Source organism: Ammospiza caudacuta, chromosome 1, assembly GCF_027887145.1.
Source record: "Ammospiza caudacuta isolate bAmmCau1 chromosome 1, bAmmCau1.pri, whole genome shotgun sequence".
Lineage (NCBI taxonomy): Eukaryota > Metazoa > Chordata > Aves > Passeriformes > Passerellidae > Ammospiza > Ammospiza caudacuta.
Genome location: NC_080593.1, coordinates 72,687,739 through 72,702,978, shown reverse-complemented (window position 1 = coordinate 72,702,978; position 15,240 = coordinate 72,687,739). Strand labels below are relative to the sequence as shown.

Here is a 15,240-nt window from a genome sequence, read left to right as displayed (position 1 = left end):
TTATGCACATACAGTAAATAGTTACAACAGATAAAAACCAAAGAAAACAGAGGACAAAGCCCAAGCACAAGAAACAGCCTCATAAACTATTCTCATCTGCCGAAGATCTCAACAGCTGGAGCCTGTCAGGAAGCAAGAGGTGAATGCTACCATATGCTGTTTTCTTGTCTCCATCTTCTGGAAGAACAGAAAGATTCACTGCTCACTGTCAGAGCATAGGAAAAAAGAATATCTTTTACTGATTTTTAGGAAAAAACAGAAGAACCGTCTGAAAAAATTCAAAGTAGTTTTTAACAGTCGATTTAACAGGAAATTAAAATTTTGTTGTTCATGATATAAACTACCAAATTTGCTATGTTTGTGTGTTTCAGTCCAAGTAAATTCTAAGTTCATGCCTTTAAACATCCTAAAATTTCAGGCTCTACTTTAAGCTTGCAGCACTCACCACTTGTTTGTTGGGGTTTTTTTAAACTCACCTTAGACCTCACATCCTCAGATTTACTTGAAAGCTCACAGAACTACTTGGAATAGCCCAAATACTACAGTGAGGAATATAAAGGCATGTAGAGACACAGCACTCCAATATGTTATTCCTACTTTCATCTCAGCTAGGAGATAGTGCAAGTTGTACTGAAAAAAGTAATTAGAAAAAAAGGATTTATGTATTAGTCAAAATGGTTTCTTATTTTTCTCACTACAGACTGATCAGGATGTATTGCACTAACATTCATGAAAGATTTAAAACAAAAATAAAACACTTTATCTCTCCTTAGACTTACATTGTAACAACAGGTAGAAAATTGATTTAATTAGAACTTTATTTCTATTGAATTGGAAACTAAGTCTTTATCTTTGCCTGTCAACAAGAGTACGACTTCAGGATCTGAAGTCAACAACAACACATACCAGGCAGAAAAAATTACATATAAATTTGTCATTTACCTACTCAAAGGAATTGGAATTACTTCAATGCCTTTTACTCAGAAGAACAACTAAAAAATTAATTTCCATGACAGTATAAACATTAGCTACCCATAATAATAATTGTAAGTATTAATGATATAGAAATATGGCTGAAACATGACAGACAAGGAAGAAAACCTCTTTCCTGAAATCACCATTGCAGCAATTCAGATCACTTACTGCCTTTCACAGCTATGATAACACTGCTGAAAACCTGATTTTTCATAAATATTGAGGAAGACTAGGTACTTGGCATACATGTATTATCCAACAATCTGCTTCAAGCCTAATGGATATTTATTTTTAATTCCATGCACCTACTAAAACTTTGCTTCTTTTAATAGCACATTGCTACAAGAATGGCTCTTGCTCATTTAAAGACAATCTTTCCCCATTAACAATGCAGTAGTTCCCAAGGTACTGCACTTGGATAAGACTAATAACCTGGCTGTTATGTTGCCCACTACTATAAAGCGGGTAAGGGACTGAACACTTGGAATTTAAGAATGAACATGCAAAAAAGTAAAATTTGTACTAAATTGCATATACCTTGAGTTAGTATTATTGAAAAAGGAATGTTCAGACAGCAACAACTTGGCAGAATAAAAAAGGATACATTTCCAGAAACTACCACATCATCTTGTCAGCCTGTTCATAAAGTTAAGTTATGGAAGTCGTGCAGCTCAAAAATTCACAGACAAAACTCTGAACCTGTTGCTTCAAAATTGTGGCAGCTTGTGTAATAGATGTGAAGATATGCTCTGGGCTGCCTGATCCTCCACATTTCAAAAGGCACAGCATGCTGCATGTTTTTTCTCTTCATCATCTCTCACACACATATGTACTTCTATGCAGAATGAGAGATGAGAGAAATACAGATGGCACTTCACACTCTACTGGCATTTTCTTCCACTCAGGGACCTACCAGCATCTTTGCTCGTTACAAAGTCCTTCCCCTCTATTCACCCATGTACTTTCAGCACTGGTGACAATGCTTTACTTCTACAGATTTTGAAATAGAAAGTCCTTAACTCCACAAACATGGTCAAGCAGAGAAAGCAAAAGTGACAGTTTTCCAGCAGTAGACAAACTGGTACATAGTTTAACTTTTTTCAATATAGCCATGATAATGCTGGGTGGCTAAAACTTAAAACCTGAAATCACTTAGTAAAAGAAAATACCCATTATAACTTTTTCCTGGCCACTACTCACCCCTGCTCCCAGTGATGGGACTATTACAGCATTCATACCTTGATGGTGTTGGTTGGTGGTTCAAAAGACCAACAGTTTTACTGCTAAGGAAAGAAACTGCTCTGGGGTAAGTGTGAAGTCCACAGCTAGAAGACAACATGGTAAACTCACACTGATGTGGCAGACACCTGCCTATAAAAACAGTAACAGCAGCAGAAGTAGGCACAAGTAAGCCCATGTGGAATTCTCATATTTCTGTATTACTTTTGCAGCAGTGGACTGCAAAAGCCCTAAGAGCTTCAGATGACTGATTATTTGAGTTTGCTCTGATATTCAAGCCCAACTAATTCTATGATCACACAAAAGTAATCTTATTTAATACTGCCTTTTTTCAGTGTAGAAAATTGTCTTATGCTCAAATAATTACCTTGACATAAGGAGACAGGGCAAGTTAACAAAAAAATAGTTCTAAGCACACAAGGATATGACTTTAAACACTTTTTTAGCAGGATTATTTTTTCACAGCCTTAAACTAAATCATTCCTTTAAGCAATTAGACACACATTGTAGAGAGTACAAGGGAGGCAGCAGGGTCATGCACACAGGAAGGGTGGAATGAAGAGGAAGTGGCAGCTTGCTGTTAGATCTATTCAGGACATCTCTTTTAATCACGCCTTAAAAAGTTTTGTCAGTAGCTTAGAATTAGAAGACAAGCACGTTAATGTACTGCTACTCTTAAACTGAGCATCCAGGAAGTAGCTTAAATTAGTGACTGCCAGGCTTCAGAACTGATACCATGCTGATGTGAATGGAGAAAGCCAGTAACTGAGAGGGGAGTGAACTATCTGTAGAGTTCAGGGGACAATATGGACTCAATTTACGCTGTCCTACTTTCAGCAGCTTTCCTGACAAGGGACACCAACCCAAGCTCATGCATTTCTGCACAGTGTAACTCTGCAAAGTTGGTTACTTTGAGGGCAGAAGGAAGGCAGTACTCAAGCCACCACAATTGTTGTTCTTGTTCTCTTCACAACACTGTGTAGAGCAGAAGCCTGTAGATCTGTTTGAACCCAGAAAATTCCTCTGGCTGCCCTAGAGGGCTCGCGCCCCTGCCCGGGGGGCTCAGAGACCTTGGCACAGAGCCCAAGACCCCTGTGCCTTTGATTTAGCCCTTGGAAAAAACAATTACCAACCTTTATATGAAAAATTACAAGTCCAGAGAGTTTAAGGAGAATAACAGTTAGTTGGTCACAGAGTGAAAAATAGAGTTTTGGGGTTTTTAGAATGGGGGCTCTGGAGGCAAGATGGAGGAATCTGGACATGTCCAGTCTTTCTGCTTCTTCTTCTTCTTGGTCTCCATCTTCTGAGTGATGTTGGCAATTTTGGATTGGTTTAAGGTAGAAACTCCCTGTCTAACATAGGAGATAGGTATTGGGAAGTTACGGTAAATAGTGTACACATAGTTTTTAGTATAAAAAGATAACACCGCCTGAGGGCGGACACTGTGCCTCTGCCTGACCTGCTGAACGGACCTCGGCAGGACAGGAGAAAGAATTTTATAGATAAGAACCAATAAACTCAACCTTGAGACCGAGAAATGAAGAGCTCTGACTCCTTCTTAGGAGACTTTGTAATGCATCTTGGGGTCACTCTGAGCAGCAGAGATTGTGAGCTAGGTCAGTGTAGCTTTGGGCTTACCGCAGGTAAGGGGCCCGGGCTGTGCCATTGCTGTCCAGCTCATACAGAGAATCTGCTCGCAGACCATCGGCAACAAAAAGCACGAGACGCTTCGCCGGAGGCGGCAGCGGAGTCTGCTGAGGAGTCATGCCATGGACCAGGGGAGAGCTGAAGTAGATGTCAAAAATGGACACCAAGAACACACAATGCACAAGGAGCCCCGCAAGAATGAAGACTGGTATATCCATGGCAGCAGCCGGCTGGCAAAGGCAAAGTACCACACTAAGAGAGAGAGTGAAAAATCAAGTTAGGCAGATGAGACTTTATCAGAATCAATATTTATTTCATTTGTTACGGAATGCAAGCAGCAACCACATACATCCCCAGAATAAAATCAATTCCTACTTCCAATAAGCTTTTTTCCCCACAAGTCCAGGTCAGAGTCACTGCATGACTAATTCAGACTTTTGACAACCATTATATCTCAGCAACTCATCTCTGGTGTTCAGCTTCAAAAAACCACTGAATCAAGGCAGTTTGTTCTGTGAGCTACATCTGTGACTGAAGACTCAGACAATGCAATGTCTCCATGAACATACTACCCTCTGCTGGCCGGCTGCACGACAGAGTTAAGTCTGTTCAGGTAAATACAAGCCAGACAGCCAAGAGAAAGCCATCCTATAATAAACATCCATCCAGCACTGCTTCTTTTCCTCCAAGTTTGCCATCAAATCTGGGCTCATTATACCTGCCTAGAAACCAAAACCTTCTTTTAAAAGAACAAAGACGCTGTGCTGAGCATACAATGCTATTCCTCTTCTAAAACAAGTGGCAAAAGCACAATAGCTGAAGAATTATGTTTCAGGAATTATTATATTCCCTTCTTGAGTGTTTTTTTCCTTCCCTGTCATCCTCTGATGTCATATTAGAGATAGACATATGCTTAATAACAGGTACACTGGAAAACGTCCATGTTTGCCAAGCGTGCTGTGGGGTTCATGCAATGCCTCCTAAGTAAATATGTAATTATTTAAGTAAAGTAGCAAGTAAATATGAATATTAGCTAAGTATGGGACCTGAGCCTGAATGTGGCTCAGTTCTGTCAAAAGATTATTAGTGCTGTCCAAGCTGCTTAGTTATTTAAATATTAGCTAATTATCCACTTTGGCCAAACATCACCTCCATTCACTAATTAAGAAACAGATGCTCTTAACAGCCTGGAAGGTTCAGACTACCTATGTAAATACACACCCCTCTCCAAAAGAAACAGTTTGTTTGAGAATTTAGTTCGAGTTTCTCAATGACAATATATTTATTAAGTTTATCTTGTTACTTTCAGAATTCCAGTAGCTAAACAGACACAGGCAGCCACCATATGGTAAATCTATCACTGCTACCAAATAAGGATAAAGAGCTTCATTACCACATAACCTTAACTCTGAAAGAAGTTTTTTAAAACAAAAACTTAAAAGGCCAGGAAAACGAGCGGAAAAAAAAGAAACACACTAAAAAAAGATTTGAAAGATAATACACAATATTACTTACTAACCTAAAGAAAATTCAGATCAGCATGCAACTTAAACATAACTTCAAATTCCACCCATTTTCCTTACTGAAACACAGATGCAACAACTCCAATTCTAATCTGAAACATTACTACAGCAATTTCTCATTTGAGATATTTGGAGAGAAAGTTAAGTAAAAAATGGAGATAAAATACTCAAGCACTTCAAAGAGACATGTAGTAGTCACACTTTAATGAACAAAAACTTTTTGTTAATCAGGAACTTACTTTTATGTCTACAAGTGAGATTCCAAGAGATTTGGAATATCTGTAAATACCAGTTTGTTTATTTTTTAAGTATTCAGGGTTCCTGCACCAATTTAAATATATGAAATCATAATCACAGAAATACCACTAAGTTCAGTGCCAGAGCTTATTTTATTCAATCAGTTTTATTTTCCACAGGGCTTTTACTTTTGATGCAGTTGTGCTTGATAAGAGAATATGAACTACTCATGCCTTAAACTGATGAGACTAAACACCCTACTAAAGAAAGCTGTTACTTCTACTTGTTGTATGCTCCCAGTGCTACAATTCCATAGCTTAACATATTCTATGTTCTTCTAATTAAAGTATTAGTAACCTAATCTGTTTTCTGCACTGGCTAATTCTCTTTGCTTTTAACTCTCCCTAGCCCTGTCTTTGCAAACAGAAGAGTTCAATCAACACAATTCAAATGTAATGCTTAGACTATAGTATCTATAGAATTAGTGAGAAAAGAAAAAAAGGAAAAGAGTATTTCTTTTGCAACCACAGTTTTATTACATTACACCAAACCATTTATCTGGGCCCAGCATATCCTACTGCTCAACACCATCACATGGTTTCCAGACAGGCAGCTCCCAAAGCACCTGCTCCTGCCACATCCCTCCCTTCTGCCTCTGCCTTAGCTGACCCTGCTCCTTGAATGCAGGACTTTGTGTCATCACTGAAACACAAGGTTGTGAACAATATTCTGTCCTCAAGCTTACAAATAGTTTCCCACAGGTACAGAGGCTTTGGAAAGCTCCTAATTGCACACAGCTGAATGCAAATTTCTCTACAGAGCCTGGTGCTCGACTGTTCAAGACAGCTCAAAAGGCATGGAAACAATAAGGATAACAATTTCAATAACAACTTATTCCTCACAAGGAAAAAATAACCAGGATAAAAAAAAAAAGCTGGATTAAGCACTAGCTTATAAGAAAAAGCAAAAGGCACAGCCTGATGAGAGAAGACAAAGAGAAATGTTTAAGCATACACACATTTGAGGCTGAGGAGCCATATCTAAGTATTTATGACTAGTGCCAAAACATCTCTGCCCTCGGGTGCCTGGCCATCCAAAATGCGGATAAACAAACAGTCACTTGAAAATACATCTTACATCTTTCTGTCAAGAAAACACAAGCCAAAGATATCTCAATATTTTTGCGTCCTGTGATATTTTCTCAGGCAATGCCTTAGTGCAGTACCTTCCTCACTCCTTGTTTTCACAGGGCAAAATACAAGCTTTGCTCAAGTTGTGACTGCATTACTCTCTTCTGTCACACCAAGAGGAAAGACACTGAGTCCTGTAGATAAGAGAAGCATGTTACAACCTATTTGCCACATGTCATTTCTTACTGTCCACCCAAACATCACTTGCTACAACAGAATCCTGGAATGCTAATGCAGTTCAGCCAGCCAAATCACCTCCTCTATAGACTCAGCCCAACTAGTAAGCTATATATCAGACTCTAATTTATATTCCTTTCTTTCTACATTTCCCCCTTCTGTCACCATCTCCTAAACTATACAGAGCCAATAATGATACTGTCCAACCCCCACTATGCCAGACGTTAAACTATTCCAATAAAATATTTTGGTTCAAACAATTTGGAGTCAAAATCACAAAGCTGGTGTGGATTCTTAAACAAAGATTCTTTTCAGATGCTGAAGAGGAAAGTACTAAAGATCCACTAAGCTACTCACTGCCTGTGAAATGCAAGTTGTTCACGTGGAGGAAGTAAAAAATGAGCAGGGCCAAGGTGATGCAGGGGGCTCCAGGAGACTTCAGAGTTTCTCACTTCTTTGGTTGTTGCAGAGGAGCAGAGAAGAGAGTGGGAAGATGCACGGGTGAGATTGATCTGAGAGACAGCAAGGCAGAAGCAGCAGATACCCTTCCTAAAGTCTAGGAGATTAAAGAAAGAAAAGCAGCAAGGACCTTTTGACTGCAATTAATTACTTTTCCAGAATCAAGTGATACATGCAGATTAGAGAAGGGTTTTTGGTGGTTCTCTCCCCTCACTCAGAATTCTCAGTGAGAAGGTCCCAGCTGGTGACAAACAGGATGAAGAGACCCTTTTTCTTTCTTTGTATTCACATCTATCAAAACAAAACCAAAAAATCCTGCTATTAGCCACAAGTTCCTCTCCAGCAGCCACATCAGTGCAAAGACTAAAACACCCAGACTGTGATGGTGGCAGGGGAGCAAGACAGCTGCAATGAGACACCCAAGACCAACTCTTCTTCTCATGAGCTTTTCCCTCTTTTCAAGTTCATCCATAATTTGTTGACAAGAATGGTTTTTCTGAACCTTCTTTTGGATGCCATAGAAGCCACATCCACAGCACCAGGCTGGATCAGGTTCCTCAACAATTAACAGGAAGGCTGACACAATTAAATGCAGCACTCATTTTCCCCAAGTAATCTACATCTAAGTTGCATTGCCTCTGAAGTTATCATCTCTCAGCATTATTTATAAAGCAAAGAAAACCATACTTGCACTGCAACAAAATACAGGTCTTCATACAAAATGTAACAATTCCCTTTTATATTTTTCTTTCTCTGAATATGCAATGAAACACAAAATAGTGTGTTTCCTCCCATTGGCAAGAATATTTTCTTAAGGACAATGAAGTGTCAAAACAAGGAGCTCAAGGTACATTAGTAATTTCTTTCAGAGGGGGCCATGCTTCACTAATACCATCAAGGCTGTTGATTAAAATAAAGAAAATGCATTTTCAATAAGCATCAATAGCCTTATCTTCTACAGAAAAAATAAATAGACAAGAATGTCTGCTGTGCTTCTGGCTAATATTTTTCAATTAAACAGTGTTGTGTTTTTTGTAATTTAACGGCCACAGTTGTGACTGTACACTTTGTCTACATATTAAAACATTATCATTTTCTTAGGGCAGAGGAGCAAATGGAAGTTGGGTGGTCTGACAGTACTTTGCATATGTCAGCTCTAAAGGTGGTGGTTAGCAGTCCCTACCCTATTCTTTCACTGATTTAGATTTTTAAAGAGCTACACCAGTCAGGAAATGCACTCAAGCCATTGCTGCTGTCACAGCCCACACCTACTGACTGCACAAGGCTGTAATTTACACAAGAGCTGTACCTGCCAATTCTGAGTAACTCTCACATCTTCACTCACCACTTGAACATAGGAAACCCCAAACCCTCATCTTGACTTCATCATGTATGAAGTGGGAAAATGATGAATTGCCTTTTTCTCCTCCCCAAATTTTCATTTTCTTTCTCTATTGAAGTATAACATACTCTGCCAGACAATGAAACTACAACTACAGTATTTCCACTTGCTCTAGCACTGAAGTGGCTTTTGTAATTCAAACCATCTGTTTAAAATTATTTTATGTTCAACACCTTCACTGAGCATTTTAGCAATTATAATAACAAATGACAACTGTTTTAGATTTTAAACGTGGTTCAGTAAAGCACCAAACCTGAGGCAAAGAGCTCAAAGAATACTTAACTTTCTTTTAAACATAACTCAATAATCAAAATTATTCTGTCTGCCTAGAAAAGTCTCTCATGCCAGAATTTTTCAGGGAGAAATGTTGTCATCTTATTGCAGGGGTTCCATACTGTTGTCTATTATCACAAGAGTTCCATACCTTCTTGGTGTTTCTCGTGGGCAACTCCTCTGAGCACTGACTCTTTCTTCTTCACAAAGGAGCCAACTGACTCCAGTTCTCTTCTCACCCAGCCACCCCACTCTTGTATAGCACTCTTCTTCTCATTGGTTACAGCTGTGGCCTGGTAAAGTCAGGCCTGTTCCTAATCTTTGATAATTGGCCCAGCTGAAACTCCTTAGGGGTAAGATTACTTTCTACACTATCTTTATCTCCTTATATTCTATCCCCCTAGAGAGAAATTTGACTATGACCTGCAAAGCATCATTGAAGCATCAAGTGTTCCAATACTTGAACACACTGCAAAGCAGTCACCCCAGTGTCAGCCTATGCAATTTTCTCTGAATTATCCTTAAACATGGGAAACTGGATCCACAGTTTTCCCAGGAAAAAAGCCCATACCTGAGAACACTGACAATGGGACAACAGTAATAAAGAGAACAAGAGCACTTCATTAAGAAACAATTACGTTTTTGAGGCATGAAAGAGAAAACAAGAGCACCACCCTTTTGTACCATTTGTTAGCCAAGTACAGGCAAAATATGGAGTAGAAATTTAGCATTACATTCATTCAGGATGCATGCAGCTAAAAATTCAGAACTCACAAAAAACAAAACCCAACAATGAGAAACCCTGAGTGATCTTGCTGTGAATTATTTCACTGGGTAACAGCATTTGGAGGACCTATGCAGGGTCTCAGGAGGTATCTGCAAATCCTCTTGCATATTTCTTGATTTCTAAGTCATTCAGCAATACCCTACCAGCAAGTCTTCTTCAAACATCACTGTGATACTGTATTTTTTCTTTTTCATCTCAATATGGACCGTTTAATTCTTTTTTGTACCACCAAAAGTAGTAGAGTCCCTCAGATTTCTGCATTCTTGAATAAAACAAGAATGCTTTCCTGTCACTGTTTTTTTTTCTTAACCTGCTTGGAGATTTTGTAGACAGATTCTTCATATTAAAAGTTTTATATTCAATTGAAAATAACCTTAAGAAAGGGGCACTTTTGGGGAAGGAATATCAGCCTGACAGTGTCTAATAAAACACATCCTACCAGTTTTCACAGGTCAGGGTCAAGGGACAAGTGGCACTTAAGAGAAGACAAGTACATGGAAGGCAGCTTGCCACAGCAATCTTCTGTCTTACTGGAGCTCTCCCTCACAAACCAAGGCTGAAGGCCCCCTGGGGTATTTTAAAAGCCTTTTGCAATAAAAATACACAATAAAGCAGAAGTACCAATACGAGCATGACAGTTCTGCCCTTTAACAAAAAAGGGGCAAGGATCATACAATAAATATTAACCTAACACACAGGGATGAGGATGAAAAAAAATAACTTTCAGCTACACTCTTGCAAAACTAGTTTGCAAATGTGTTATAGATACACACAGAGGAGAAAAATACCCTTTAACAAAAAAAAAAAAAAAAAAAAAAAAAAAAAAAAACAAAAAAAAAAAAAAAACCCAAACAAACAGTGCTTTATGTATGCTCTAGAGAAGCTAGTAGGAATAATGAAGGTTTTAAAAAGTTGGCAGAAGTTGTTTTGCTTCTACTAAGTCACATTTGCTTACTGAGAGCAACCATTACAAATAAACAAGAATTATGTCATACAGCAACAAGCACATCTGTTGGATCTTACACATGAGTCTCTGAATGCAAATTTACCAAAAGCTTCAGTTTGAAGGAAAAAAAGAGACCATATCTTGCAAGCATAGAGTAATACTTTGATAAAAGGCAGCCAAAGAATCAATTATTTGCAGTTTCCCATCTTTACAAAAGTTGGGGGATTTTTCTTTTTTTTTTTTTTTTTTTAGTAAAAGACTTCAGAACTTTCTGGGTTCAAAATTATTACTTAGTTATGCTAGCAAGTTGACCATAACATGTAGCTGAACACAATTCAACCAGCTAGCATAGTCCTACATTTTCTACACCTTTACCTTTCCTTTGATTGTATCTCCATTCCAGAGTGCTTGTAAGTCCTTCTTTTCTGTTTCCAGCATTTCGATAGGGATCAATTTTGGAAAGCTTTGGTGCACATCCCTGCACATCACAGCATCCCATGCCTTTTGATGCCTTTCACTTTGGCAAAGATTTTTTCTTTTTTTTTTTTTTTTAGTATCCATGCCATGTCTCTCATATCTTCCCCATCAAAGTTGTGCCTTCCTCCTTGATTTTTTTCCCCTGCTTTTGCAGGGGTGAGGTTAGTTTGGGCCTGTTTTGGTCCTTTGCGCTGCACCTTATTTCCTCCCAGACTCTCTTCTCGTTGTTCCGTGTCAGCCTTGTTTGGCCAGTAAATGTATTTTCTATACCTTTACCTGCCAGACAAGGCTGACACGGCCAGAGGCAAGCTAAGCTCCCCACTGCGAACAAAACCTCCTCTGAAGGAGGAGCAGGAGCGCGGGAACGGGTCGGAGCTCTCCCAGCGCCCGGCGCTCTCCAGGGTCCTGCACCGCGCCCGGCGCCACCGCACACACAGAACCCCGGCACATCCCAACCCTCCTGGCCTGAAAGAGCTGCAACAGTCAGGGTGTAAAGTGTAGAAAAATGATAAAAAGGATGGATATGCCTCCTTTAAAAGAGCATCAAGTCACAACACAAACATGCACAGTATTTGTGCAAGGATACTTTGAGGTGCAGTAAGCAATCTCTATGCAAAGGAATCACCTTCTCTTTAACACTTCCACCAGCAGCCGTACTTGCAAGCTGTTCACAGAGGAAACGTTTCCCTAAGCTCCCACAGGACTCAAAATGTCACTGAACTTATCAATTACTGCTGCCTGAAATATTGGCCTTCACTTTAGTACAAAGTTCTCTGTGCTCCTACATTGGCCTCCACTAACCAAGTAGTTAACATTCATCAGCATTTATGATATATCAACTTGCAAACACCCTCTGCTGAAGCCCTGTGAGCTTGTGTTTGTTTTTATTACAATGCCAAGCCACTTTTCATTTGTATAATACACCTTTATTTTTCAGCTGCTGACTCAGTCTAATAATTAATGGAAACAGAAAATTATGCCTGCGAACAATCAGTGTTCTGCTTCTTTGCAATATGGGGAACTGCTGATTTAAAATGAAAACTCCCCAGCACTCAAACTCTTTCAGCAAATGACAGCAACACAACCACTGAAGAGAAAAAAAGAGCTCAGAAGACAAACCAAAAACTGCTAGGGAGAAATCCACAAACCTGGAGAATACAGATGGGCAACAACTCCCCAGTTCTCATATTTGAGGTGATCTGGGTATCAGTTATTCACTTGTACCCTGCCACCTATCAAAACTTGCTTGTAACTAAAAGCGTATTTTCCAAAATACTTGGGACCAGCAAGGCAAATCTATTTTATCAAGTCTTTTATACAAAAACAGCTGTCATGGGGGTAGCAGTTAGCAGAACAAGAAGCTTTCACAGTTACAAATACTCCAAGCAAAACAAAGCCAGTACAGCTGCAGAGGGCTGTCCTGTCCTCCTGTGCTCCTGCCCACTTATTCCCAAGGCAAATCTCTTCCTTGGGCTGGCACAGCCAGGTGTACAACTGGATAGTTAAGTATTCTAGAGAATGAATTCAATTGAAAATAACCTCAAGAAAGGGGGGAAAAAAAGCAGGAAGAATAAAGATGACTTTGCTGTAGTTTAGTTCCCTGAATTCCCAGCACAAACCTCTGTGTTGGCAGCAGGACAGGATGCCATCTCCTCCTAACAAAAGACCTAACACAGCATGCTCAAAGCATGTCCTCAGACTCCTTCATTCTTTGAAGCCTGCATCCCACATTAGTTGTAGGCCATATAAGGAAAAAAATGCTGATTTTTTGTTCAAAACTGTGCAAACACTAAATTGAAGAGGAATAACATGAAGCAGACAGCAAAAGCACAGAGCAGCTTCCCTTCCCCACTTCTCCTGTCCCTCCCCATGGTCAGGCACCCATCTCAGAGCCTCTGCAACACCTTTCTGGGCAGCCTACAGCCCAGACAATGTGCTCCATCCTCCAGGCTATGAACAAGGCCCAAGTAATTCAATACTCAAGTGTTTGCAGTGTCTAAAAGGTCATGTAAGTGTTTGCAGTCTAAAAGGTCATGTCTTTGATTCACAGTTTATAAATCCTCACTCAACTGTAACAGCAATTTTTCCTTACATATTCATTCTCACAAAGCCATAAATATACACATAATAAAGCCTGAACAAGTTTTCTAAAATACTCCTTAGGCTCTTAGTGTGTTTGATGTCTTTTTTTGATGGTAGGTTTCCCAAATACCCACTGTTTACAATAACACTTCAAAACAGCAGTTTTGGAGGTAGAAACACACAGCCAAACTTGAATCCAAAGGGATTTTGGGGGGTTGTTTTGTTTAATTCAGGTCTTCACCGGATTTCATGGGTCATTACCACATTTTTGGTGACACTGAAAACATTTCCAAGTGCCCATTCACACTGCTGTACTACCTTTACTTAAAATCCCAATTTAACAAACCCTTATAAAGCAGGATTTTTCTGGGCAAAGCTACATCTGAATGTAACACACAAGTAACCATTAACTACTAATAGTTACAGGCTGTTCTCATTAAAAAACATTCCCTTGAAACTGGAATGGACAGATACAATTTCAGAGACCTGGCAGAGGTCTTTAAGTACAAGCTACCAACATTATGTGTCTCAACATCTTCATTATTTGGCTCCCACAAAATATAAAAATATTTTAGAGGTTAGAGTTAACAAAGCACTAAAATTCGTTTTTAAGGTCTAAAAGCAAACATAAAAATCATAAGTGCCGTCAAGTTTCTTTTGAAAGGAGGCGAAAGTCACCCTTCAATAAACATATATAGACAAAGATTCTTTCAGGCAGCTCACTTTTAGAAGAAAACTTAAGCAAGTGTTGGTAGAACTCACAGATCAGCAATATTTTAAAGTAGAAATCAGATTTTCTTCAGATAGTTCTCCATTATTTTGTTCCCTGTGCCCTAATTGAGATCCCAATCAGATTAAAAAAGCTCCCCTATTTCCTTATAGGACCCACTTGAACACATTAATTCATCTACTTCAAGCATTCAGCACAGAAAAAAAGCCCCAGTATGTACCTAATAGAATTAACTTACTGGAATGAAATTAACTTTGGCTGTGGGAGCTGAAACAGAAACCTCCTTAAAGCTTGGCTTAAACTGTGTGTTCAGTGGGTGAGAGAATGGCTGACACTGCACCAGGGTAGTGCAGAAAGAAAGAACAATTTACCCACCCATGACCCCACCAAAGAACAGAAGGAACCTGAAACTGCTCATATGTTTCAGTTCATTAAACTTTCAGGCATTAGCTCAAGATTTAACCCTCCTACCAAAATCAACACAGTAAAAACAAACTTTTTTCTACTAATTTTTCAGCTCAAGGATCATAAATTTACAAGTTCGTAAAACAAAACATGCATAGACTGAAAAAAATGTTTACACCACCCCTTCCAAAAAAAGACTCTGCAGATTTTTTTTGTACAAGCCCATGTATTTTGGACTCTTAGCTTTCTGAGATGTATTTAGATATGTTGTTCTTCAGACATAGAACTCAAATCCTTTAAAAGTTAGAAGGAGACAGCAACTCCACTAAGAGGCAAAGCAGCTTGATGAACAATCTGCCTCTCTTAGAATGACTACTGAATAATTAACTCGCAGCTGTCTGCCTCACCTAGACCTACATAATGCTCCATTTCCAGAACTCATGCAGCTTTTTCTGCCTCACACATCCTCTGAGGCACTATCAGGTTTTATTCTCTGGTTTCTCAGAACAATACCCCTTTGGCACATAAACTCTTCTAAGCATATTGTTACAAGCACATTTTTCTACCTACACTCTTCATTCCTGGAATACACATTTCAGCAAAGACAGTTTTTTCCCAGCAATCCATAAATTATTTTGGAGCAATCGGGTGACATCTGTAAATATTTCATTTAGTTTCACAAACCCAAACA

The 15,240-nt window shown here is 39.1% G+C and overlaps 1 protein-coding gene across 3 annotated transcripts in view; it reads right to left on the bottom strand.

The window, feature by feature from the left end:
• Window positions 1–7,455, bottom strand: part of PIGN (phosphatidylinositol glycan anchor biosynthesis class N) — an 89,300-nt gene extending 81,845 nt beyond the window's left edge. For all 3 annotated transcript variants that reach the window (XR_009274683.1, XM_058804125.1, XM_058804131.1), the window contains exons 1-3: window positions 7,346–7,455; window positions 6,847–6,945; window positions 3,853–4,113 (exon numbers count right to left, since the gene is read on the bottom strand). Coding sequence is in view for 2 of the 3 variants with exons in the window: in XM_058804125.1 (XP_058660108.1) it covers window positions 3,853–4,079 (227 nt within the window). In the remaining variant the exon portion in view is untranslated. The remainder of the gene's footprint in view (window positions 1–3,852; window positions 4,114–6,846; window positions 6,946–7,345) is intronic.
• Between the last annotated feature and the right edge of the window lie 7,785 nt (window positions 7,456–15,240).